Consider the following 26,625-nt stretch of genomic DNA (forward strand, 5'->3'; position numbering starts at 1 on the left):
CAGTTTTTTTTCCTTTCACTCATTCATTCATACATTCATTCATTCTTTCTTTGCTGATAGTGGAATCGATTGTCGCATTACGTTTCCACTCTCAGCAAAATGACGTCATTTGAAAAAGAAAAAGAAGAACTTTAGCTCGGATTACCTCGCTGAATCCTTTTTGGGCAGGAACTCTCATTTTCTAATTGTCCCAAATAAGTGGCTTTCTCCAGAGCCCATTTTAATGTGAAGAAACTCACTTGCAACAATTTTCTCGACGACGTGTCGTACAGCGCTTTCTGTTCTAATCGTGCCGATCTGCTCAAACGACAGAGATTATCAAACAAAACTGTCAGTGCACTGTGAAAGTATCAAAATAAAAAGGCCTCGTTAAGTCATGACACAAGCTCCTCTTCTCAGGAGGGTAAATCATACCATTAGCATGGTTTATCATACCAACATACTAATTGGCAGGCTCAACTTCACAACAAAAGAAAAATCATCAGCTAGATTCACTCCAAACCAACCATCAGTTGCACAACACTCAACATAATCCTAATATTTTATTAGCTATGAGTTTAATCCCCAGGTCTGTGCTCTTCACTCATTTAGGCCACAGATTTTATTCAGTTTTCCTTTTTCCCTTCATCATAAAACATGTGACATGTTGTCATGCACTTCACAAAAGACGTTTGTTCTTATGTATTCAGAGTTGTGTATCTAGGTACAGGATTCAATCGCACATCAAAACAGGAAACTCAGTGTTTTAGAGTCTCCACTCAACACACAACAAACTCCAACACATCTCATTCACTCGTGCTAGAATTCAGTCACCTTTCATTAATCTAAGAACGATCAACTAATTTGGATATCAGCTATTAACCCATTAAGATGACAGGACAACAGAAATCCATGTTCAAAATATTATCACAAAAATAGAATTTCCCTCATACAGTAAATTACTTGTGCTGCATCAATCAAGCAGCAAGCATCTCCCAATTTACTATATTAACAACTAAATTTATTGTCTGATCACTGGTTGGTCAAACCAGAATCTTTTTTCCCACAAAAGTTAAACTGTTGTCCTGCAACCTAGAGAGTTAATTGTCAGCATTGGATAAATTCAGTATTTGATAACAAGTGTCTGCTAAATTGACACTATTTTAACACTGATGAGAGATATAAGCTGATTTTCATTACATGTGTGTTTGTGTTATTAGGCAGGTTTAATTAATGTCTGTGGAGCTGCATCTCCAGCAGAGCATGTTCTTAAAGCTGCCTTTCCTACACACTTCTCTGCTAATATTTGATCATTTCTTAACTAATGTGCTATGAGTCCACTGGTCTTTGCATCACACGAGGTGACTTGGACAAGATGATAAACAGACTCACATGCTTACAGTTTTTGCCCGTTGCTTGAACACTATAAACCCATGCTTAGACTAAAGTAACACAACGTGAAGCTGTTGTTACCATACCTCAAACACATGTACCCCTACCTTAAACACAAGCGCTGCTTTGCACCCCAGTACCAATCATGCAACACACCTACTCCCTCATGCAACACACATGGTCCTGCATGCTACACTCTATTACATACATAAGACACTTCGCTCACAAAATGAAATCTCAGGGTGCCATTCGGAAAACACATGTATCCAAAATACAAAACACATTGCGTAATTGCAAACACTCAAATACACACCTGAAGGCACCTACTTGCAAAACCGAACACCAATTAGCCAACTACAAAAAGCCCTCAGCATAGCCATTCCAAGAACTCTGCAAGCATGGATGGAGGGAGAGCAAGAGGATATTTACCCCGGTGCCTAGCGGGGGAGGACATTGCTTGCGATGTTGATGAGGTCCTGTGGCCAGACCCCAACAGACGGCGGGATCCATGAGCCCACTTATGCACAATTGTCATGGTTTCTTGTGTTTACAGTATAGTGTTTTTTCTATTGCAGTACTATTGTGTTGTTGTTGTTTTATTTGCTTTACCTGTATTCATGGTACTGCAATGTGCAGTATTGAGTAGGTCTATTTGCGTTTATGGTTGTTTGGAAATAGGTCCCCTGTAAATGTGCCTTCTGAATAAACAATGGGAATCAAGGACTGCAGTGTTTTATGTACAGCAGACTAGTGTGTTCCCCCTGATCTGTGAGTGTTTGCATATGGTGCAGGTATGTGTCATTTTGTCAACAGAGTTACATTTTGACAAAGGAATGGTAGGTTTTGACAGCAGAGTTTAGGTTTTGGGGGTAGAGTTCCAATTTGGCACAGATGTGCATGGTATATTTCCCAGTGTTGTGTCATGTGTACTTGTGTGTACAGTTTTGGCACAATGAGCGAAGTTTTGCAAAATGTGTTCAAGCAACGGGCAGAAACTGTAAGATGTTGTCTAATCTTCATGAGCTCTCTTGTGTTTGTATTAGTAGGGTTAATGCATGTTCTGCTTGTGTGTGTGATTTTGTATATGTTTCTTTTTGCAGTGTTTCAGACTCCTTCTCAATTTTCCAACTTAAGCAGTCAGTTTTCTTTTCCCCTGGTTTGCTAACCCAAATTTTGATTTCCCACATTAAATAATTCCTATGTGTTCTCACCACTCCTCTCACTCTGTTGTCCTTTCCCACTTCAACAGTCCAATAGCCGGCAGTTCTCCTTCAGCTTTGTCCTGTGTTCCACTGTCTCTCCTTGCCATTTTACTCCAAAGGCGGCAAATGTCAAACTACAACAGTCTCCTCAGTTCTCCTCAAACGTTCTTGTCACATGCACAGTGGAGTTGCAGCTTGTTGTAAACACAGTGCCATTCATCGGATCAGACAGGATGATGGGTTTGCTCTTCTTCTCTGATGCTGTTTGTCCACACTGCTGCTGCTTGCTCACAAAGCGGCGGAGAACTCACCTCTCTCTCCACAAAGCAGCGAGGAACCTCTTGCTCCACAAAGCACCGAGGAACTCACCTCTCGCTCCACAAAGCAGCAAGGAACACACCTCTCCCCACAAAGCAGCGAGGAACTCACTTATCGCTCCACAAAGTAGCGAACTTTTCAACGTCCCACAAAGCGGCGGAGACTGCACAACCACACGGTTATAGAGTCGGGCTCTTTAAACTTACTCGGCGTTGCTTAGCGTGTAATATCAGCCTCGGATCCCGCCGCGAGGAGGAGAAAAGACAGACAGTTAATCCACAGGAACTTCCTGGCTGACGTCAGTCTTTCAGTGTGTCTCTTCTCCCCTCGGTGAATGTCGATTCCATATATCAACAAAGAGAAGATAGGACCTCGCTTATGCTCCTAGGATGTGGGTGTGCATTCCACTCTAGAATGCACACCAAGCCTTTGTAGCCTGCTAAAGATCACACAGCCTATCACTACACAATTGATTATACACCTCTAAGCATATATGGTTAAATATTTCTAAGCATAAATGACAATCAACAATACAAAACCTAACAATCAGCTTTATTTTTTCATTTTAATAAAACTAGTCAACAGGAAGTAGAATAAATAGAAACCAATGATTTACTGACAGCATTCACATGTATGATTTAAATAAGTGCAGATTATATATGAAGTATAACTGCACACAGTAACTGTATTACAATAAAGACTTAACAGAGTCCTCCGGTGGAGTGTTTCAGTACTGTGTTAACTAGAATAGGGCTTTGGAGTTGACATCACGCCGCAATGTATTGTGAGAGCGCAGCGCCATTTTCCGGGTCCACAAATCAAAACAAACACACTGTGTTGGAACGACGATGTTAAGGTTCAAAAATTGAGGAGGGAGAGTACAAACCACCCTTGGTCCAGAAGCTCTTGGTCCAACAATGATTTTTAATGAATACACACGTGTGGGAAGACACTCTGTACGCCGACAGCAAGTAGTCTTCAACTTAATCAAAGCATGAACAGATATTTTATAGCATCAGGGTTTGATTTACTGATGCCCCTTCATGCGTCACAGATACATTTTATACATAGATCAGATCAACACCACAATGACTTTTAACCCAGAAGATCATCTTCTATTTTCATGGCTGGTACTTTCCGTTCTTGTCTTAAAGTGAATTGTTCCTCTTTCTTGCCGAGACAACAAGGATGGTTCCTCTTTCACCGAGACATGACTAATCTCTCCTCTAAATAAATCTAACTCATGTATGTGTGTGTGTTGACCTCACATGCTCTTTGTGTCACCTCTTCACCTACTAACTGTCTGTGTCTCGTCCTCAAATGCTCTTTCTCAATTCACCTGTTGCACTTCTGTCCTTTCACCAGACCAGAGGCTCACTGAGACTATATGTATGTCTTCTACTAAATAAATGTTTTAACCAAGAACCTCTACTTAAAACCTTAATATAAAATGACCTGATATATAAGTGTTTTGTAAGCATGTATTGCAATTCCTTCTATGTTCTAGTTTTCCCTCAGCATGTATCACCTGAACAGTCACGTCAGTGAAGCTTAAGACCTTTAAAGAACCTGAACATCAACTCAAATAAGCACAGATATGCATTGTGTACACAATAGTTATAACTGCATCTGAAATACAAAATTAACATCATCATAAACATCTTAAGGCCATCTTAAAGCTATCTGTTACATTGTTAAAGCCTCGTCTTAGCCTGCTGCTCAAAATAACTTCCTGCTTCTGCAAACTCTCTGCAAGCCTGTTTCCTGTCAGCCTGTGACTTTTAGCCTTTCTGAAAGACACACACTGTTCAACCCCTGAATGCAATATAAACTCCAGGTTATATTATTAATGCAATGGTAATAATGATGATTATTTAACAATAGCAGTAAAATAATTTCCCTGCTCCACACTCCCTCTCTCGACCTCTGGAACACCAGAGGTCGCAATACATTGTGTCCTCGCTCAGACCCTCTCTAGCCGTCCTCTGGCTCAACCAGCTCCCATTCGAGAACACTCCATGTGTAAGCTTAGGTTTTCTTGGTCCCTCTCTTGTGGCCTCGGACCTCCCTGTGGTCGTCGAGATCTTCTGCAAAGGAAACAAAACACCTTTTCCTGCACCTCCCTAACTTATCCTATTTGGGACTCTTTAATCAAAAGCATGATCCTAATTATGCTCTTAACTTATTGACTTGTATTTATATATATTCTTCAACGTTCCTCATCACTTTAAAATTCTTTAAGCGCTGGTTTCACGTCCGGTTGCTCGCTCTATTTTTCCCTTATCTGATCATCAACATCCTGTGCACAAATTGTCGCTGCTGCAAGTTCCTCTACTCTAATCTTAAGTCACCTTTTTAACAAGAAAATCATCGTAAGCGCCTATTCTACTAAAAGATCCAAAAGAAAACAACCACTTTAATCAATTAAGTTTAAGCATATAAGCAATTACTCCTGTATACATTTCATCATAGCTAAATGCTGCCTAAAAACAACTCCTATGTGTTAACTTCATTTTAACCTCACATTTCCTATGTTATTACCCGTTTTTGGTATAGCCTTTTTATTTCATTTGCTCCTTTTAATTTAACAATACCTTCTAATTCTAATTTATCAGACTTAACCAAAATATATGCTTTCCTTCCTCTTTGGTCCTTCTTTAAGTTCAGTTAAAAGCTAAATGAATTTGAGGCCTTTTGCCTGGAATCAATACTGTCATGTGTGTTTATGGACTCTGTGTCTGTGAGCGCGTGCAATCCTTCAATAACTTCAATAACTCATATCAAAAAATGCAATATGTATAAAAATCATTTCTATTTATAAGCTCTCCCCTTTATCCTAAAAATACCTCCTATGTAATATCTGTATGTGTAAGCCTACATTATAACCACTACTTCTAGAAATCAAAAAAGAAATCAAACCTGTTCTACTCCTTCAACCCTCACTAATTTTCCCTCTAAGATTTATTCACAGCTTTGAAAAACCGGCATTGTATCTTCTAAACAGGATTCAGTTCACTTTAATCCTTTAACCTTAACATAAAAATAACAGTTTCAGTTTTACCATATCCAAATGATCAAAAACCCCAAAAGTCCTAAAATGATCCTAAATTATTAAACAATTAAACTAATACACTCTAAACCCCCCTTTATTTTGATACATGAAATGTGTCAAAATACTATACAAAACTAAAAATGCTCAGTTTCCCCACTCATGATCCAATCTATATCATAAAATAAACTTAACACAGAACAATTATCAGTCATGTGTTTCTACAATTAATGGTAACTGAGTTATATCAGAAAATGCCTCCCCCGTAACATTTGGCCTTCTCCCAACAATATACTATAATCCCATAATCTAACCCCAGTCAACAAAACAAAATAGAAATTTTCTCTGGTAAAAACAAATTGTTTGTCCACATTTATTCATCCTCACATTCACTCACACATTCACTCCATATTTTTGCTAATAGTGGAGCTTCCCGCGTCAGATTCTCCACCCTCAGCAAAATGAGCTCAGTCATTTTTTATTTTCCATAGGAAAATATTTCTTTATGCTTTTGGACTGGATTGACTCGCATAAAATCCTTTTTACAGGGACTTACGACCTGAATAGTCCCTCAGCCAATTGTAATCTGGAAAGCCCCCTTATATTTGCTCTTCCCGAGAATTTTCAGCGCCGTTATTCACTGTTGCAGGCCTGCTTAGAACAGAAATGAGAAAAAATAGAGCTGATTATTAGCTCATAAAAACAAAATCAAAATCACCTGACAGGTTTTCTTTAAGTGCACTGTTACAAAATAATGGGCCCCTCCCAGACATGTCCATGTTTCCAAAAACTCCCTCTATTAAAAACAAAAACAACAACAACAACCTAACTGACAGAATCAACCCCTCACCACAACAACCTCAACAACCTTAAACACACAAGTCTTGCCACCACATAATTTCACCTCCTCAATACACCGAAAGTCTCATTAAAACCACACAATTTGCACACAAAAATCACCCCCTTATGCTCTGTAACATACTTAAATTCAGCATAAGACCCCCTTACAACAACATATCACTAAACTATAAGTTTCCTACCCAAATCTGTACTTCTCTTGTCTGCCATGCTTCCTCTTCTGAAAGTCACTTCCTCAGTCACACACACACACACACACACACACACACACACACAGGAAGTTCCTTCGTCACCACTCACTCCAACTAATTTGCATACTGAGTCATCTCTCAATGAGTTGCTGTAACAACAGAAACATATGTTTAAACATTACCAACTCATTAAATTATTTTATTTCTTTCTACAGTGATCACTACTTGATCACTCAGTACGAGAGAGCACTCCTAAGTCACTCTTTTTAAAACTACTTTAATCACTTTTATTTTCATAACTCCCTTTGTCATATAGCTTCTTTGAGTTATTCCTCAGCTTCAAACTCAAGTGTATTTCATTAACCATTCACACCATTCTACCACTCATACAAGTAGCAAACTGATCTTCACTGCGTATCTTTGTGTTCTAAGCCAGGTTTAATCAGTATCTATACAAATAATCATCATGAGCTTGTCTTGTCTTTATAAGGTTAATGCATTTTCTGTTTGTGTATGTTGCTTTTGTATATGTTGCTTTTGCAGTGTGTCAGACTCCTGCACAATTTTGCCTTTAAACAGTCAATTTTCTCCTTCCCAAATTTGCTAATCCAAATTTTGATTTCCTACCTTAAATAGCAGCATTCCTTGTCCTCAGCCAGAAGGTAGGGCTCCACTTGCCACTTACCCCCTTCGCCTTAGCCCAGCGGCTTTACCCTTGAGGTCCCGTCTTCTTCACTTCATCTCACCAGTGAGTCTGAGCTCACCGGGACTGAGTGAGGCCGAGTAATCGTGACTGTGCCTGCCTTAGGTTGTCCCAGGGTTTCGAGGTGGGATCTTACCCGTCATGGGCTATCCAGCCTTCCATACTCGCCTGATACGGGGCCCAAGTGGGCAGGGGAGGGAACACACTGGCTCTGGAAATTAAAGGAGTGTAAGCTGCTTCCTTCATTGCATCTTATTAAACTATCTCACTTCTGACTCCTTCCTAGAATAATTTCACATATGGCACTTTGTGTATGTGTGTTTTCTATTCATTAATGTAATTTGTCAGTTATTTTCTCTCTTCATTTTACCTTCTTTTGTTTGTTTGTGACGTTCTACTTTAGTTCTACTAAACCTTGATGTAAAAACAATACTCCCTTATTTCACGCACACACTCTGCATTTTGCCTACGCACACACTTCTCTCTCAGACTTCCTCTGTTCACACACCGCCTTGCACTCACTCTACTATCAACTTTCATAGTGTTATTATTATTTAGTATTTTGTACACATCACACAGAATCATTCAAATCGAGTACTCACAGCATTCACATCACAACCTTCAACTTTCACTTTCAATCCTACAAGACGCAGAGATGGACATCTCCTTCACCTAACATAAAACTAAATTACCATATCAACATACAATTACTGAAATTCAAACTCAAATACACCGTCTGTTTTAATAAAGTCAAAGAGTAAACAGGTGTACCAAGTGTATGTACTTATGCGTTCTTGAACTGAAAGAAAAAGAAACTCAAACTCTTATAACATCACTCATGCCTCTCTCAAATTAAAAACACTTTCAAACTTTAAAACATCCTACTTGACATCACCAAAGAAATACCTCTCACCTTTATTCATCATTCAAAACCTTCTAGTCACCGCATTCACACACTTAAACTGTGACTAGAGTTGAGGAATATAACTCAAAACACACTTTCCTAAGAGTATTTTAGACATGCTTGTCATAATCAAAAAGAGCAAGTCAAAAACAAAAAAACAATTGAAACCCCTATTAATTCTCACCGCACACACAAGAAATTGAAAAAATAAACCACACCAGCAACTAATGCTGGAGAAAAGTTACTACTGAAAGTAATATGTTAGTCTTAAGTATATACAGTGCACTCAATATATTTATATATCTACATCCAAACTCAGTCAATTACTATACATCCACTACGGCAACTCAAAACTTTATTTATAGTCCTCTAATAAACATAAATGGCATCTTAAACACACACTCAACAATGTTTGCAGCAGTATTTGTAAAACCAACTGTGGTTTAAACAGTTCACTGCTTACTCATTTGCATTTTCACACTCACACACACCGTCTAAAAATAGCTCCAGCATTGCCTCAGACTCCTTTCACACAGAGATCTCTTATTTTATATTACAAAGACATCTTATATTTACAACCACTGTCAGATCTGTCAGCTTTAGCGCCTACACAATTTCGACAAATTTAAAATAACCGCCCAGCGGATAAACTCCCTGAGTTTTTTGCGACCAATTAACCAGTATCAGACTTTAACTGTTTCTGGCCTCATCTCTAAAATCCCTAACTCAATTTAAAAGCGTCAACCAACCCAAACTTTGCCTGAAGCTCTATTTTTGGCATTACACAGCCAAGGCTTACCCCGAAGTTTTAAGTTAAAGTTACACGCCCGAAGTCCAACTTCTTCTGACCAAAAAAGCGCAGGTACCGTTCCAAACGGTAAGGAGACTCTAACTCCTAGCTTCATTCCAGGATGCCCTGTACCCCACAGTTAAGCCAAACTGAACTAACCCTGTTCGCCGACAGGTCAATGTCGCGCGTCCACGACAAGGAGGGAGCATAACCTCCGGGCTCTGCGCTTCCTAGCAGACTTTAACTGCCGTTCTAGAATAATTTATAATACTTTGAAACAACAATCAACACCCCAACACAAGTGTATGACTGAGGCAGATCGACCCTGATGGACAATGGGGACTCTAACCCACAAAATGACCAACCAAGGTCTGACCTAATGACCAACCGGGACTTTAACCCACAAAATGACCAAATTTCCTACCAAACTACTTGAGACTCTAACTCAATTTCTTTGGGACTTCAACCCAGTATTTAAACTTTTCCTGGCAGACTCTAACTGCTCTCGCAGACTCTAACTGCTTTCATTTCTTCTTAGCAGAACTCTAACTGCTTCAACTCATGAGATTTTCATCAAAATCAAAACAGACATCCACCAGTAATTTCAGTGAGTAGACTTAAATTTTATCATATCCAATTTGGCACACTTTGGAAATAATTCAACAGGTAGTGCCTTACCTTTCGATAAGCCGGCTTATGCCCACTCACTTCGACCACTGGAAATCATGTCTGCCCGTCAGACCACCTAAGACCAAATTTCTCCATCTACACCTCCAATTCTCCCTCCTCAACCACCGGACGAAGCCCCCAAATGTTAAGGTTCAAAATTGAGGAAGGAGAGTACAAACCACCCTTGGTCCAGAAGCTCTTGGTCCAACAATGATTTTTAATGAATACACACGTGTGGGAAGACACTCTGTACGCCGACAGCAAGTAGTCTTCAACTTAATCAAAGCATGAACAGATATTTTATAGCATCAGGGTTTGATTTACTGACGCCCCTTCATGCGTCACAGATACATTTTATACATAGATCAGATCAACACCACAATGACTTTTAACCCAGAAGATCATCTTCTATTTTCATGGCTGGTACTTTCCGTTCTTGTCTTAAAGTGAATTGTTCCTCTTTCTTGCCGAGACAACAAGGACGGTTCCTCTTTCACCGAGACATGACTAATCTCTCCTCTAAATAAATCTAACTCATGTGTGTGTGTGTGTGTTGACCTCACATGCTCTTTGTGTCACCTCTTCACCTACTAACTGTCTGTGTCTCGTCCTCAAATGCTCTTTCTCAATTCACCTGTTGCACTTCTGTCCTTTCACCAGACCAGAGGCTCACTGAGACTATATGTATGTCTTCTACTAAATAAATGTTTTAACCAAGAACCTCTACTTAAAACCTTAATATAAAATGACCTGATATATAAGTGTTTTGTAAGCATGTATTGCAATTCCTTCTATGTTCTAGTTTTCCCTCAGCATGTATCACCTGAACAGTCACGTCAGTGAAGCTTAAGACCTTTAAAGAACCTGAACATCAACTCAAATAAGTACAGATATGCATTGTGTACACAATAGTTATAACTGCATCTGAAATACAAAATTAACATCATCATAAACATCTTAAGGCCATCTTAAAGCTATCTGTTACATTGTTAAAGCCTCGTCTTAGCCTGCTGCTCAAAATAACTTCCTGCTTCTGCAAACTCTCTGCAAGTCTGTTTCCTGTCAGCCTGTGACTTTTAGCCTTTCTGAAAGACACACACTGTTCAACCCCTGAATGCAATATAAACTCCAGATTATATTATTAATGCAATGGTAATAATGATGATTATTTAACAATAGCAGTAAAATAATTTCCCTGCTCCACAACGACTACAAGAAAGATGCTTAAAAGCAGCTCAAAAGAAAATGGACTGTATAGAGACCAATTGCGTCCAGAGGCGAAGCGGCGGTACTTGCAGAAAATAGCGTGCATTGGAAATGTGGACCCGTATGAAATACGGCCATGGAGTAGAAACCCTGAAGACCAACCGCTATTGATGTAGCCTGACATATTTTCATACCTTGCCTGTGGAGTCAGCGCGTACAAGTCGTCATTCAAACAAAGGTAAGTCAGCTCGAGTACTGCGAGTGAAATGCGTTTGATTTCCCTGCAAACATTCACATTAATGCAGCATAAATTCATTCATGAGGGGAAATCACAGCGAGAACATGTGGAGGCTGTTAGAGGGATAACATAGTGAGTTCAGTGCATTGATGTGACATTGTCCTGAAGGATTTAGTTATTCTTTATGGTTAAAGAAATTGCACTAATTAATTCACATTTATTATAAATAATTCTAATTATACATCTTGCTTCTATGTTTGTATCCTGTGTCACTAAAAACACATTTTATTTTAGTTTTATACATTGATTAATGACCTGCAGAATCTCCTTATCATATTAAGTGATTCATAATTGTCACTTTATGCTTTCTCCATCTTGAAAGTGATGACATCCTTGCATTACATAATTTAGGTTCATTTTCTGCTGGCAGGTTTCTGAAAGAGAACAGGCAGATTTTGAATATACCATGCAGCGTTCTATAGATGGACACATAAAGAAATGAAAAGCATCACAGGGAGGGTTGAAGCTGCCCACTTCACATGTATGGCCGGAGTCGTGGAGAATCGCGGATGGATCCTTTGAATCCTTCTGCAATGTTCTGTGAGTGAATGCTGATCCAACTCACTGTGGGAGAGCTGTTGCCGCGAAATCAATCAATGTAGAGCAGTGTCACAAACCACGGAGGCCCCAGAAAAGTGCAATCAAACGGTGAGTTTATTAACAGGCAGGAGAAAACATCAGCATATGTCTTCTGACAAAAATACATGCTGAGAACACTTATAAAGCAGGTACACGCCCCTCCATGGCGTAAAAATAGGTTAAAGACGTCAGTTACAGTAAATGGTACTTCTTAGATGGCAATAAACAGACATAGAATTTCTCATTTCTATAACACCTTCCAAACAAGGCAATAACTTCAAGCCTTCAGGGTGTCTGAGGGCTGGTTATCGACTCCGGTCATCTGTTACCAAGTAGAATAAAATGCAGTTGGAAGCTAAATGAGTTAAGGCCTCAGGCCTGACACATTTCTAGACTATATGTGCATTGTAAGCATGTATTGCAGTTATCCTTCTATGCTCCAATCTTTAAGACAATAGATTATCTGGACATCGCGCCAAACAAAGCTTAAGACCCTCTGTAGACGGAGCAACAACTCTAAATGAGCACAAATATTTATGCAATGTGTATGAAATACTCCTGGCTGTACCTGTAATAAAAGTTAACATAATAAAAGGATCCTTAAATGAACATCTTCAATAAACAACTTTAATGCAATATCAATACTGTGAGAAATATTATTAAATGCAATAATGCTGTAAAGAATGTTATTAATGCAATTATAATGATGCAGGTTATATGGCAGCAATAAAAGAATTTCTGTATCTCCACACTGTTAATAAAATGAATCTGTGACACATGCAACACATTCACAGAGGAAGAGGACACAAAGGGAGGACACGCAGAGGCTGTGTTAAAGTCAGAAATCCAAATCTTTAGTCAAAAACAGGCGGCGGTTACAAACAGGAAGACAAGCAGTCCATCAAACAGTCTACAGGGTCAAACATACAGAGAATTCAAACAGCAGTAAAAAATAACTGGAAAAACTTAAAGCAATGTGCGACGCAATAAAAGGAAGCAGCGCAGTATATTCACTGAATTATCATCAATTACAAAAGAGAAAAACGACGATTTCTACAGTTTGTTTTCTAAATGCAGTTGCAAGGAGGTATTTCTGTAGTCTATTGATACTAGATAGTGGAAAAGGGGTGGGATTAAATAAGCTTATGCTTCTTCCTGCTCCTTTTTGAACATGAACGTTATTTGGAGTTGTGGTTGCTCGTTTTCCTTTTGTTTGCTTTGTTCATTTGTCTCTTTTAATTCTATTTTTTTTATACTTTTTCAACATGTTCAAAATAAAGATTCAATCAATCAATCAATCAATCAGAGTGTGGCTGGTAAAGATGGAAACATACAGAATGTAAACTGTGTGAGTTTGTGAACTTTGTTAGTAACAAATGAGGTAAAAAAAAAAAACAACAACCCCAAAACAGACAAAACACAGAAAGAGGCTCTCAGTATTAATTAATAATTAGAAAGAAACATTCTGGTCGTGGATTTTTACAGTCTCAGTTCCGCTCGCTGTCATCATCCTAATCATCATGATCAATGGCGAGGTCCTGAGGTGGGCGGGGCTGTCTCTGGTGATGTCACCATGAAGGAACAGCATCTGGCACGTGTTGCTGAAACATCCCAGTACACTGGTGTAGTTTCCTCTCCAGCTGTTTGACATGTGACACTTGAACATTAAGGGGAAGAAGAAGAAACAGTGTTAGGTCAGGTGACCACATGGTTTCTAAAGTAACTGACAGGAAGTAACCAGGCCGTTAGAAATGGATGGCATGTGTTTAGAGTTACTGGAGTTGGGTAACTCTACATACCAAAAGCAGAAGCACACAGATGAAGGATCAGATGCTGAATGTTGCAGGAACATGCTGATGTGTGGTGGTCATTCAATGCTGCTGAGTGATATCCTGCCCCAGGCACGTGCAGGGGGGGGGGGGGGGGGGGGGGGCTGGAGGGGCTTGAGCACCCGCCCCTTTCCTGATGGGTGCCCAAGTTGCCCTTTTGTTGAGGCAACTTTTAATTTTTTTCTTATTTATTTATTTATTTTTTATGTGTGTGTGCGTGCGGAGTCCTGTCGGTGCCCCTCAACAATAATATTTAACTATTAATCACAGTTTTGCTAAATAAAAGGATCTGGCTTGCATCAGTCACATGATCACATTTAACCAATGATCGCCCTTGACGGCAGAACGCGCTGGTTACGAGCCGGGAACGAGCTCACAAAGAGCATGCGCATTTTTAGTGGTCCGGAGCTGCAGGAGAAACACAAGTTAACTCAGAGACACAGACTGATGTGACAAAACCAGTAAGTAGGTGTACAGCATACACTGTAGTGTGTAGCACACAGGAGTATTAGCGGTACCACTTTACAATAAGTCTCTCCTTATAGATGCTAATAAATAGTTTATAGCTATATTATTAATTAATCTGTAAATGCTTTATAAACCATTATTAATGGTTTATTATGCATTAGTTAAGGGTGAGAAAAAGAAAAAAAACTGACCGGTTTCTTGCCAAATAGTGAGCCAAATGTGTTCACCTATATATTTCATCTAGAGTTGCTATATTAAACATTTCAGACTAAGTTACTATCCTGTAAGCACAATCAGCATTTGTAAACATATTTTTTATCATATAAAATTGTACTTCATAAATGCATTATAAATATACACAACTATCAATCGGAGCTTTGTTGTAAAGTGTAAAGCATAACACCATTTATTAATGAATAATAAACATTTATAAATGCCAAATGGGAGCCTTATTGTAAAGTGTAAAGCATAAAACCATTTATTAATGACAAATAAACATTCATAAATACCAAATGGGAGCCTCGACAAACACTCGACACGGTCTGCCCCTGCCTCTCAAAACCTAAACTCTGCTATCAAAACCTAACATTCCTTTGTCAAAATGTAACTCTGTTGACAAAATGACACATACTTGCATCATATGCAAACACTTACAGAGCAGGAGGAACACACTAGTCTACTTTATATAAAGCACTGCAGTCTTTGATTTCCATTGTTCATTCAGAAGGCATATTTTCAGGAGACACATTTGCAAACAACCAAAAAAGCAAATAGACCTACTCAATATTGTACATTGCAGTACCATGAATTCAGATAAAGCAAAAAAAAAACAAAACAAAAAAAACCCCATAATACAGTAATAGAAAAAACACTATACTGTAAACAAAAAATCATGACAATTGTGCATACGTGGGCTCATGGATCCCGCCGTCTGTTGGGGTCTGGCCACAGGACCTCATCAACATCGCAAGCAATGTCTTCTCTCGCTAGGCACCGGGGAAAATATCCTCTTCCATGTCAAAACCATCCATGGATTGCTGTCACCTGAATGTCGCCGCAGGCCTGTTCCATTGCCTGCAGAAGAGGCATGCAGGCATGTAGTTGGCGGTCATATACACGCCATCTCCAAGCCGAAAAAAATTCCTCTATAGGGTTTAAAAATGGTGAGTAAGGGGGCAAGCATACCACTTCAAGTTGACTTTGGTTGGAGAACCAGGCCTGGACCAGAGCAGCCCGATGGAAACTGACATTATCCCATATCACCACAAACCTGGGCTGATCTGGTCTGTTCTGTACAACTATATCATGGAGAGCATCTAGAAATGTGAGTATGTGTTGGCTATTGTATGGACCTAGTATTGCATGATGGTGCAGAAGCCCTCGAAGGCATATGGCGGCACATAATGTGATGTTTCCCCCGCGCTGCCCTGGGACGTGCACAATTGCCCTTTGGCCAATTACATTACGACCCCGTCGTCTTGTTTTGCTCAGGTCGAATCCAGCTTCATCAATGAAAATGAATTCATGAGGCTGTGCAGCTCCATCCATGGCCAAGATTCTCTGAAAAAAAGGGGAACATATTACTGTACTACAGTGCTACACATACAGAACCCCATCACACAGGTACCTGTGTAGCTCTCAGAATGGATCCATGTGGTACTGATATGGTACATATTCAGCTGCTACTGGACTTCACCAATACTCTATTGTAAATGTAAGGGACAGTTACACGTACCCGTACATATTCAGCTCGAAGTCCTTTGACCCTGTCACTGTTCCTCTCGAATGGGACTCTGTAGAGCTGCTTCATGGTGATGCTGTGTTTACCCAAGATGCGTCTGATGGTGGTGATGCTCACATGGTCTATGTTGCTGAACACTCGCCTGTCTGCAAGTATTTTCCGTCGTAGCTGGTGGAGACGGATGGCATTGTCTGCCCTCACTAGGTCCACAACAGCAAGTTCCTGCCGTTGTGTGAACAGGCGTTGGCGTCCTCCCCCAGAAGGTCTTCGAGTCATTCTAGAGAAATACAACCACATATTGTCATCGGTTTGCTTATTTTTCTTACAGTACTTCACTGTATACACTGTATCATCCACTGTACAACACTGTACTTCAATATAAGTAATCATGCTATGTTTCACAGAAACTACCACTTTGGCTGCAAAAGGAGCATTAGCACCCTGCAATACCCTGTACACTTGATATGGTAACTGTAGAACAGTACTATGAAAACCATCTGAGTAGAGTAGAAGGCAGTGAGATGAAGACAGACCTGTTTTCTAGTCGGAATTTTCTTATTACAGATGCCACTGTGAAGCGGCTTAGATGTGGGTGGACTCTCTGCCCAGCTTCCCTCATAGTCAGGCCGTGGTTGATGACATGGTCCACCAAAGTTGCTCTTATATCATCAGAAATATGGGTCCGTGCATGGCCTCTTTGACCTCCTCCTCCTCTTCCTCTTGCTCTCCCTCCATCCATGCTTGCAAAGTTCTTGAATTGGCTAAACTGAGGGCTTTTTGTGGTTGGCTAATTGGTGTTCAGTTTTGCAAGTAAGTGCCTTCAGGTGTATATTTGAGTGGTTGCAATTACCCGATGTGTTTTGTATTTTGGATACATGTGTTTTCCAAATGGCACCCTGAAATTTCATTTTTGAACGAAGTGTCTTATGTATGAAAAAGAGTGTAGTATGCAGGACCATGTGTGTTGCATAAAGGAGTAAGTGTGTTGCATAATTGCAACCAGAGTGCAAAGCAACACTTTTGTTTAAGGTATGGGTACATGTGTTTGGGGTATGGTAACAAAAGCTTCAAGTTGTGTTACTTTAGTCTAAGCATGGGTTTATAGTGTTCAAGCAACGAGCAAAAACTGTAAGTTACAATTCAGTGAAACTGACATTCATCCTTGACAGTCAGCTACATCACTGGCAGCCACTGGCTCGGCTGGCAATCAAACAACTAACTAACCAACTACAGTCAACAAACCATCAGCTAACTTAACAACACAGGTATTTACCTCCTTTTGGTTTAACTTTTTTTTTCTTTTTTACAAGCGGTTGGTCTGGACCAACAATTAAATAGTGTCCTTGTTGGATGCAGATTTCAGGGCTTCCTCCTCCGTTATAACTGTTCTCTCTTCTCAACAAATGATGACACAAAGGAATCAGCACTGACTATTTGACACATGTGGTTCTCTTTTTGCAAACAGACATTGCACTATAAGGGTAACCTAGCACACAATGATTGGACAGTAAGTAAGTAAAATTTTATTTATATAGCACATTTTAGATAAAAAGTTCACAAAGTACTTAACAAAGTATAAAAGAAAAACAGACAAAAGTTAACAAAATGCAATTCTAAAAAGATGTGTTTTTAGTTGGTTTTTAAAAGTGACCACTGAGTCCGCAGATCTTAAGTTCCAAGGAAGAGAGTTCCACAGTCTGGCAGCCACAGTGGCAAAAGCTCTATTTCCCTTGGTTTTCAGCCTTGCATGCTGAATAACAAGTAGGCCCTGAACACATGATCTCAGGGACCTACTAGGGACATAGGGCTGTAAAGGTTCAATGTAGGCTGGTGCTTGTCCTTGAAGAGCTTTAAAGGTCAGAACCAATATCTTAAAATTGACTCTGAATTCAACAGGGAGTAAGTTCAGCTGTATAAGCAATGGTGTTGCATGAGAGTACTTAGATGTTTTTGTCAGAAGCCTTGCTGACAGCACAGCTGATGATGCTGGTAGATACTAAACTAAGTAACACAGAAACACTGAGAACAAAACTTTAAACATTGATTATATTGAGATAAGCAGCCAACCCAGTCTAGATAAAGGCGAGCAGCTGGGACCGCTGCTGCACCAAAAACAGGTTTCAGTGTTTCCATGTGTGTGTGTGATGTCTTTACTTATACTGGTCAATAGACTTTAGTCAACACATTATTGAAAGGTGTTACACATGAAATAAAAACAGTGATTGTTCCTCTGAAGCAGCTGCATTATAACCAATCTGCTCCTTTGTGGCCGTTTAAAACAGCCTTAAATAACTGTTGTTATATTTGTTGCAGCTTCTGCTCCTCTTGGACAGACGACTCTTGAGAAGACATTTTTGAATTTCAACTTTTAACTGGATAAATATCGGATATATAAACGTCTGCAACAAACTGATTCCAGCTTCGACCTCATGATAGGAATGTTTTTGTGGCTCAAGATGACCTGATATCTTTCATGATGGATACATTTGACACATGTTTCGCATATTATAGACCAACAAGTTCTTCATAGCAGTTTAAATACAGGAGTCACTTTTGGGCCCAGCAGATAAAACAGAGCCAATATTTCCTTCTTTATTTAAGTGACGTGTGTCACAGATGTGACCTAGTAAAGTGTAGCTGAACATTAGTAACGTTATTAACACTCTCATGGCGCGCTTTAAAGTTAGCGTCAGCTAAAGTAATATACTAGCAAACAACTATTTCCAGGTTCAATTTCCATCATACAGATGATGCTCGTGGCAAAAGAGTAACATTCAGAAGCCTTTTTATTATGAAGTCTGTTTCTGTTCATGAGGGATATTCAAACTGATTAAATAGATATTTTTCAGTAGTTAGCTGCTATGCGCCCATCTCAGTGTGAAGTGAACTGGAGTCTGTCTGTACTGGATCTGGATTCATCGTTGTCCCTCCAACAGCGACACAGTGATCCGGCTCGCCAATTGGTGATAATGACCCAATGAGCCTGCTAGCAGGTGCAGGAGGGGCAATCTGAGCCACAGTTATGGGGCTGATAACTGCTAATAAAGCCCATTGATGGACTGATAACATGTATTACGACTGTGATCATAATCATATGTAAATTTGAGTGTGCAGGCGCTCCTCCGTGGTTGGTGCATCCAGGGTGGATGGCTCACACCGATTGGCTAAGGACCAGGAGGCAGCGGATAAGAAGAGACCGCCAGGGACTGCCATGTCATTCATCCTCGGCCCAACCCAACCAGCAGAACGTTCACTGTGTCACTATGTTACTATGTTGGTTAACGTAAGAGCATGTAGGGGTGGACCGCCTTTTTGTTTGATCAGTTTTCTCCTGTTTTTGTTAGGCAGGGAGGAAAGTGATTGTCGTTTGGTTTAGTTCTTTTGAGTAGGTAAGTTGTGTTTATTCCTGAGATAGGCTACCTTTTGTTTGTTGTTTTGGCCTTGGGTTCACCCTGAAGTTATGGTATGCTCCCTTCCTTTGTTTAACTGCACTCATTGTAAATAAATCACTGTCACAAAATATTAAGTGTGTGACGTGCTGCTTGGGGTTGGACGGGGATGGATCACCCTTTATGTTGTGGTCTGGCCTAGACGGGCCATAACACATGAATATTAAATGTCAGCTCCCTACAAAATAAGAGCTTTTTTTTAATAACTCAGACTGAGGTCTTATTTTGAAAGCCAGAGTTTGTTGAAACTGTTTCCTGGAGCACGACCCTGAACAATTAGAAAAAGCAGATTTAAAAACACTTCACGCCATCTGTGCTCATTAAACTGACATCCATAGTTCATCTTCTCACCAGCAAAGGGCCACAAATCACCATCAATGAAGAGTTCAAGGAGATGTTAGTGACATCAGAGCTGTACGTACTGATATGACCAATATGGAAGTTCATGTTTCTGTGATTGAATCAGACTTAAAAGTAGTTGTTTTTATAGAATGGCAGAAACATGAGAGAAGCTGAATGTCTGTAATATTTGATACACTGAGTACTACTGGGTGTCCACTTATGCAGCCATGATGGAAACATCCCATTAAGAAAGAAAAATCAAACATTTGGATTCATTTTAATGAGCTCAGACTCAGAAAATGCAGAGGAGCTGGTTGTGAACTGAGGTTCAGAGAAACACAGCATACTGATATATATTCTCTGTGAAGCACTGAGTGGAAAAAGACAGAAAAACAACATGTGGATCCAGGAATAATGGGAGCTTCCATCTTTAAAGGACTGAAGAGGAAGAAGTTTACAAGGAATCATTTAGAAGAGTTTCAAACATCAACTGATTGAATCCATGAATCTGAAAACGTGTTTGTGAGTGAAAGAGACAGACATGTACAGACTGAACTATCTGTTCAACAGTCAGAGTGTTTCTGTAACAGGAGACACTCTTTACACTCCACTCAGCACAGGGACACTGAGGAACCGTATGCCATGAACCCAAATCTGAACCCAGGATAAAGAGTTTGAGTGAATGTGGTGTTGAAGGTGTGGAGGTGGATCAGAGTGTCAGAGGAGACTCTGTAGAAGGACAGAGTGCCAGCAGGACAGTCCACATACACTGCTGCTCTATTAGAGACAGAGGAGGAGGAGGAGGAGGAGAAGATCTGTGTTTTTATCTTATTGTGCCAGACACACTGAGGACCTTCATCAGTGCAGTACAGACTCCAGGACTGATCATTCCCTCCAAACCAACAGTCATCATTGCCTCCTTTCCTTCTGATGCTTCTGTAACTCACTGATATAAAAAGCTCTCCTCTCAACTCGACCTCCCAGTAACAGCGACCAGTCAGACCATTTCTACACAGCAGCTGTTCCCAGTAATGAAATCTGTCTGGATGATCAGGATATGACTGAACCTGCTTCACATGTGTCACCTTCCTGTTGTTGTCAGACAGTTGGAGGTTTGTGTGTACTGTGTTTGTGTCGATTGTGAGTTGACAGGAATCTGATGGAGAGAACAAACACAATCCAGCTGCAGTTATTGATCCATCATCTGTTCATTGATTGACACTTTGATGATGACTCCTGACATGATGAAGATGGTTGAATGTGTGCTGCTTTGTTTTCATGAATCCCATTAAAAACACACTTACACTTCCTCAGACCTGGTCTCAACCATCGGACTCCAGCAGGCTCCACCCTGAAAGGAGGAGGGGGGGTCAGAGCAGCACAGTCAGCATGCACACATGGACATTACATGGCTCTCACACACATACTGTTAAATGGTAAATTGGCTGTATTTGTATAGTGCTTTACTTAGTCCCTGATGCTGAGAGCTCCCACCTTTCTCCTGTTTGCAGGTAGCTCCTAGTGTATGTGCTGTCCTCTTTTCCTGTGCCTGCTCTGGATTTCTGTTTAATGGACTTTGTGTTTCCTCATTTTTCACTTTTGCATTTGGACCAATAAATGCTCCTTTTTGTCACTTCCTTCCTGCCTCTGTATCTTCCACCTGGGTCGTCTCTAAATGTATTTATTTATTGTTTTCACTGCCATTATTTTATAGTGTGTGTTGGCTTTTCACAGCACATTTGTCTATGAAAAGCACTGAAATACAAATGCATTTGTGCAGGGCTTCTTGCCTTTTAATCTACAGAAAACATCTCCCTGTAGTTGTCAGCTTCTACCACAGCTCTGACTATACATATAGATTTCATCAGTGGGTTTTTTTTTGTTTTTTTGTTTTTTTGGGTGGGTAACGGGATTAATCCAGATTAATTAATTAATCCATAGTAAACATGTCCTCGGCTTATCTATACAAAGATTAATCTAATCTGCTCTATTAAATATACTGAGATATCTACAAATTGCTTCTGGAGAAGTTCTCCCTAGACACCACCTACATTAATATCAATTATTGATCTGTTCATGTCTCATCTGCATGAAACAAACAGGAAGTGGGTGAAGGACACAGGAAATGTTACCAGCTCTTCCTCCTCTATTAGACATTCTCTCCATACCTGAGAGTGTCCAGTCTCCAGCCTGGATCCTTCAGTCCAGCCGACAGCATCTTCATTCCTGAGTCACCTGGATGATTGTAACTCAGGTCCAGCTCTCTCAGATGGGAGGGGTTGGAGCTCAGAGCTGAGGCGAGAGAAGAACAGCCTTCCTCTGTGATCAGACAGCCTGACAGACTGCAGACACACAAAACATAAATGGATAAATAAAGTTTTATTAAATCAAATGAACAAAATTTACTTCTCTAGTGGGTGTTATTCAATGGTCTTAGTAAGATATGCCTGACTCTATATTATACTTAAACTGAATTGCAAACTCAAACTGAACAAACTGCTCTGGACCAGGTTATAAGATCAGCATCAGTAACCATGGTGATCATGTTGAATTAAAAAAAACTTGAGAGAAAACTTTTTAGACACCATTTTAGTATGTAATAACCCACACAAATGTTCTGTATTTTATCTGTCATCAGTAAGTATCTCAACCCTGACCTGAGAGTTTCTAGTTTGCAGTAAGAACTCTTCAATCCATCAGAAAGAAGTTTCACTCCTGAGTCTTTCAAGTCAGAGTTATTCAGGTCCAGCTTCGTCACACTAGATGACTCGGAGCTCAACGCAGAGGACAGAGCTTCACAGCTTCTCTCTGACATGTTACAGTCACTCAGTCTGAAAATTAAAACATGAACAAGAAACGGACATTGTTTTTAAAATCATTGTGTGATTAGGATTTAATTACTGCTACATTTAGCAATAATTAATTTTTTTACTCGGAGTAGAGCTGCTGCTCCTCCACATCGAAAAGAGCCAGTTTAGGTGGTCCGGGCATCTGAAAAGGATGCCTTCTGGGCGCCTCCTGTGCGAGGTGTTCCAGGCATGTCCCAAAGGGAGGAGGCCCGGGGAACACCCAGAACACGATGGAGAGATTATATTTCTCGGCTGGCCTGGGAACCGGATTTTTTTTTTTGTAATTGCTGTTTTTTTTTTCAATTCATCCATTTTCTGCTGCATATCTAGGTGGTACACCAAGTCATTCCCAAGTCAGGTGAGAGATATAATCTATCCTAGGGGGTCCCCTTGGCAGAATATGTTGGGTCAAAACCCAGACCTTGTGACCATAAAAAGGTAGACTCACCGGTAAATCAACAGGCTCACTTTTATGCACAGCTCTGTAAATTCACTTAAAGAATTCCAAAAAAAAAAACTATTAAAAAAAACCACCTCAGAGTTTGTAGTGCACAATGTGGACTCTTCAGTTTTGCAGACAGAAGCGTAACTCCTGAATCCTTCAGATCATTGTTACTCAGGTCCAGCTTTCTCAGACTACAAGGTTTGGCGCTGAGAACTGAGGACAGAGCTTCACAGCTTCTGTCTGAGAGGTTACAGCCACTTAGTCTGAAAAACATTTTGAATCAAACAAAATCATGTGTTGAACCAAGGTAACAAAATACAATATCTCAATGTCCAGTTTAATTGATTTAACATTACGGAATACATAAATAAATACATTACAATTTATAAGCATGCTGCTTCACCCCCTCTGCCTTCTAATGTAAAGTTCTGAAAGCAAAAACTTGCTATAAACATAATCTCAAAGCTAATGACTGGAAATGTAATCTCAACAAAGATGAAAGCAGGACATTCATTTGTTGTAAATATACACTCATTATATATGGAACGGCAGGACTGCCATAATGAATTAATTAAATACACCATTAAATAATTAATTAAATGTGGCAATAATTAATTAAAATTGGAATTAATTAATTAAATAAATAGTTACACATGCAATTAATTAATTATTGACACATTTAATAAATTAATTATTGACACATTTAATTAATTATTTAATGATATATTTATTTATTTCATTTTGGCAGTCCTGGCGCCTGGCTCTCATCATGAAATAATTTTATCTGTCAGCCTCACCCATCAAACTCAGGGGGCGGGGTTAACGCTGATCGAGTCAAAACCATTGCTTTGGCCTGGTGGCCATTGTTTCTAGCACACAACAACCGGCATGTGGAAGCTAACAGAACTGAACTTTGAAAAACCCTGTTTGTGTGTTACCAAATACTGTTTTAATATTTTTTTAGCTGAGAATGTAGTGGTTTAATCTTCATGTGTCTGGTCGGTTTGTCAAGATACAGCCTCTTTGCAAAAGTGCTTCGATGATTTCGGAGATGTCTGCCCAGTCTCACGGCAAAGCGTGGGATAGACCCGCTCGCCTCGCAAGCAATCCCACCGACAAAGCGCAGGCCCCAGTACACAGCTGTAATAACCCCCGCTGACTTCTTTTACTGAGGTTATATTTATCGGTGTTTTATTTCCTGATGTTCTTATGTGTCCTACGTGTTTCAGTCGCCAATTCTGAATTATAACTAACATTAAAAACATGTTTAAGGAGGAGAGAGAGCAAATAAATCTGTTTAACATCTGATCTTTGGGTTTTTGTTCAGTAATCAGCGTGACCTGTGTATAAACACATAAAAGAGATAACGTTGGTGTTTCTGTCATGTAGTAACTGCTGGCTTTAACTGTACAAAGGTTGTTCGACACTATGAAACACATACAGACTTCATGATGTTCGGCTAATATTTTTATTGTGAATATTAATCATGCTGACCTCGCTCTGTACACCACGCAGCGAGGTCAGCATATCCACGATATCCTCAGCTCCATGAGTTAACACAGAGTTTCCCAGCTGACTATCTAACTTCCAACTATTCCAGAGACGTGAAAATATACAGCATAAAGAAAAGTGTAAGAGACCCAGCAGCAGATTAGAATAATAGTTATACATTTAATAAATCACCAAATGAATCCAAGAAACGAGCAGACCTGAGTTTGTATTCCCTCAGCTGCAGACTCGCTGCTGTTTAAATGTTTGAGAGGAAGATTAGATATAAAAAACGTCAAACACAGACTCAGTCTGCCTTCACATTTGATATGAGACCAGCACGTATAGTGGCTGTGTCCTGTTTTAAGATCATACGTGTAAAATTGTTGTCTGACCTCCGTCGATCCAGCCGCTCAGAGTCCGTGGTTACCATGGTTACTGCATAAGCAGCTATAATGTTAACAGCTGGCACTGAGGAAACCTACCGGCAGCATGGGTGTTTCTGTTTTTCATTGCAAAAGAACCATCTGAATGGTTAACTGAAGTTAACTTGGATAAATTATAGTTAAGGAGTATCACAGATAACGCCCACGTGAGCTGTGCGACTGTTCACCACTACACTGAAATCAGCAGGCTATTACTGAAATACACGTGCTATATCATAAACTATGATATAAATAGGGACGTCCTATTAACATGTTTAGTTTTAAAGGACACCTTCCTGCCTTTAGTCTCCTTCATGAGCATTATTAGTTTTCTTCTAACATCCAGAAGTCTGCACGATGTGTTTCATAGTTTGTAACAAGCCTTTGACAGGTAAACATAACATGACCGAAAAAGCAAAAAAAAAAAAAAAAAAAAAAGAGAGAGAGAGAGAGTGTTGACATAAGAAGAGAAAATGCTCTCAATTATGGAGACAGGCAAATGGTTCATTTATGTTTGATGTGTGTTTATTCCTCCCTAAATATCGTCGGTGAAGTTTGCCATGCACGTCAGATTTTCCTGCGCATTTTTATACCTCCGCCAACAGAGAGAGAGAAAAAATCACATTCTAACAGACAGCTGGTGCTTAGAATACAGTTGAATAACTATTAAAAACAGATGCTATAATATTTCTGTCCAGGTTGCAGACTTCATGATGAACATGCTGTTGCAAACCCTGCTCCTGTAAGTGGAAATGCGCCTTCTCTTTCCTCTTTGTATAAAAACATTTTAAAAGTCAGTTTAATCTCAAAATTCACTGTTAAATCCAAAACACACCAGATAAAGAAAGCGAATAGTTCAGTCTAACACATGTGCTAGTGAACCACTAAACGTCTGTGAAACTATGCAGTTATGAAACGTAACTTTAACCTCAGCCAAACCGATTTGCTCAGTTGTAAATAAAACAGCGAAGTAAACGTGACCCGACAGACAGAACCTGAGTGAATGAAGTCCAGCGTTTAACCACTGAGAGCTAAAACTCAGCTGAGGTTTCAAAGCTGTGTGCCGGTGATTGGACATCAGCCGCTGATAAAGCTGGCTTGCCTATAAAGTGCTCTGTAAGGAAACAAGCTCCAGCAGCTCTGCGCTCGGGGAAAAACTATATTTACTTATCTTGTGCAGAAAAATGCGCTGACATTGCTTTATATCGAGCACCGGCTGCCCAGTTAAACTGTGACTATCACCAGGTAATGTAGGCGTGTTTCTTGAATTAGCAGCAGGTGTTAAACAGCTGACAGATGAGGAGGAGGATGCATGCAGGTAAACTGAGGGTCTGTTGAGCTGATCGCTGGTTTCGTGAGAAAAATGTCAGCTCGTTCTTTATGTTACAGAAGCACAGAGACACAAGACCAGGTGGAAAGAGATGATCGTTCGGTCAAAATGAGAATCTGCG

General features: G+C 39.9%; 3 protein-coding genes across 3 annotated transcripts in view; 1 reads left to right on the top strand and 2 right to left on the bottom strand.

Annotated features, from left to right (window-relative positions):
• The window catches only part of LOC146577283 (protein NLRC3-like), a 682,649-nt gene that overhangs the window by 343,035 nt on the left and 312,989 nt on the right, over positions 1–26,625 (bottom strand). The gene's annotated exons all lie outside the window — the stretch shown is intronic.
• The window catches only part of LOC146577293 (protein NLRC3-like), a gene marked incomplete at its 5' end in the record, with an annotated part of 140,589 nt that overhangs the window by 68,235 nt on the left and 45,729 nt on the right, over positions 1–26,625 (top strand). The gene's annotated exons all lie outside the window — the stretch shown is intronic.
• Positions 20,348–22,782, bottom strand: LOC146577297 (stonustoxin subunit beta-like). Its single transcript, XM_085252958.1, has 4 exons — positions 22,625–22,782; positions 22,136–22,309; positions 21,272–21,318; positions 20,348–21,123 (listed from the first exon to the last, which is right to left on the bottom strand). The coding sequence occupies exons 1-4, from the start codon at positions 22,780–22,782 to the stop codon at positions 20,579–20,581; spliced, it is 924 nt and encodes a 307-aa protein (XP_085109084.1). The 3' UTR covers positions 20,348–20,578.

This window comes from Mchenga conophoros, linkage group LG3 (genome assembly GCF_057382185.1).
Source record: "Mchenga conophoros isolate Kocher_MC1m ecotype Shallow Benthic linkage group LG3, M_conophoros_male_GT1.1, whole genome shotgun sequence".
Lineage (NCBI taxonomy): Eukaryota > Metazoa > Chordata > Actinopteri > Cichliformes > Cichlidae > Mchenga > Mchenga conophoros.

Coding starts and splice junctions, on each gene's coding strand:
- LOC146577297 (XM_085252958.1), bottom strand. CDS start 22,782: ATGTCAGAGAGAAGCTGTGAAGCTCTGTCCTCTGCGTTGAGCTCCGAG. Junction 22,310..22,624: donor TGCAAACTAGAAACTCTCAG/GTCAGGGTTGAG, acceptor GTGTGTCTGCAG/TCTGTCAGGCTGTCTGATCA. Junction 21,319..22,135: donor TGGAGACTGGACACTCTCAG/GTATGGAGAGAA, acceptor TCCTCCTTTCAG/GGTGGAGCCTGCTGGAGTCC.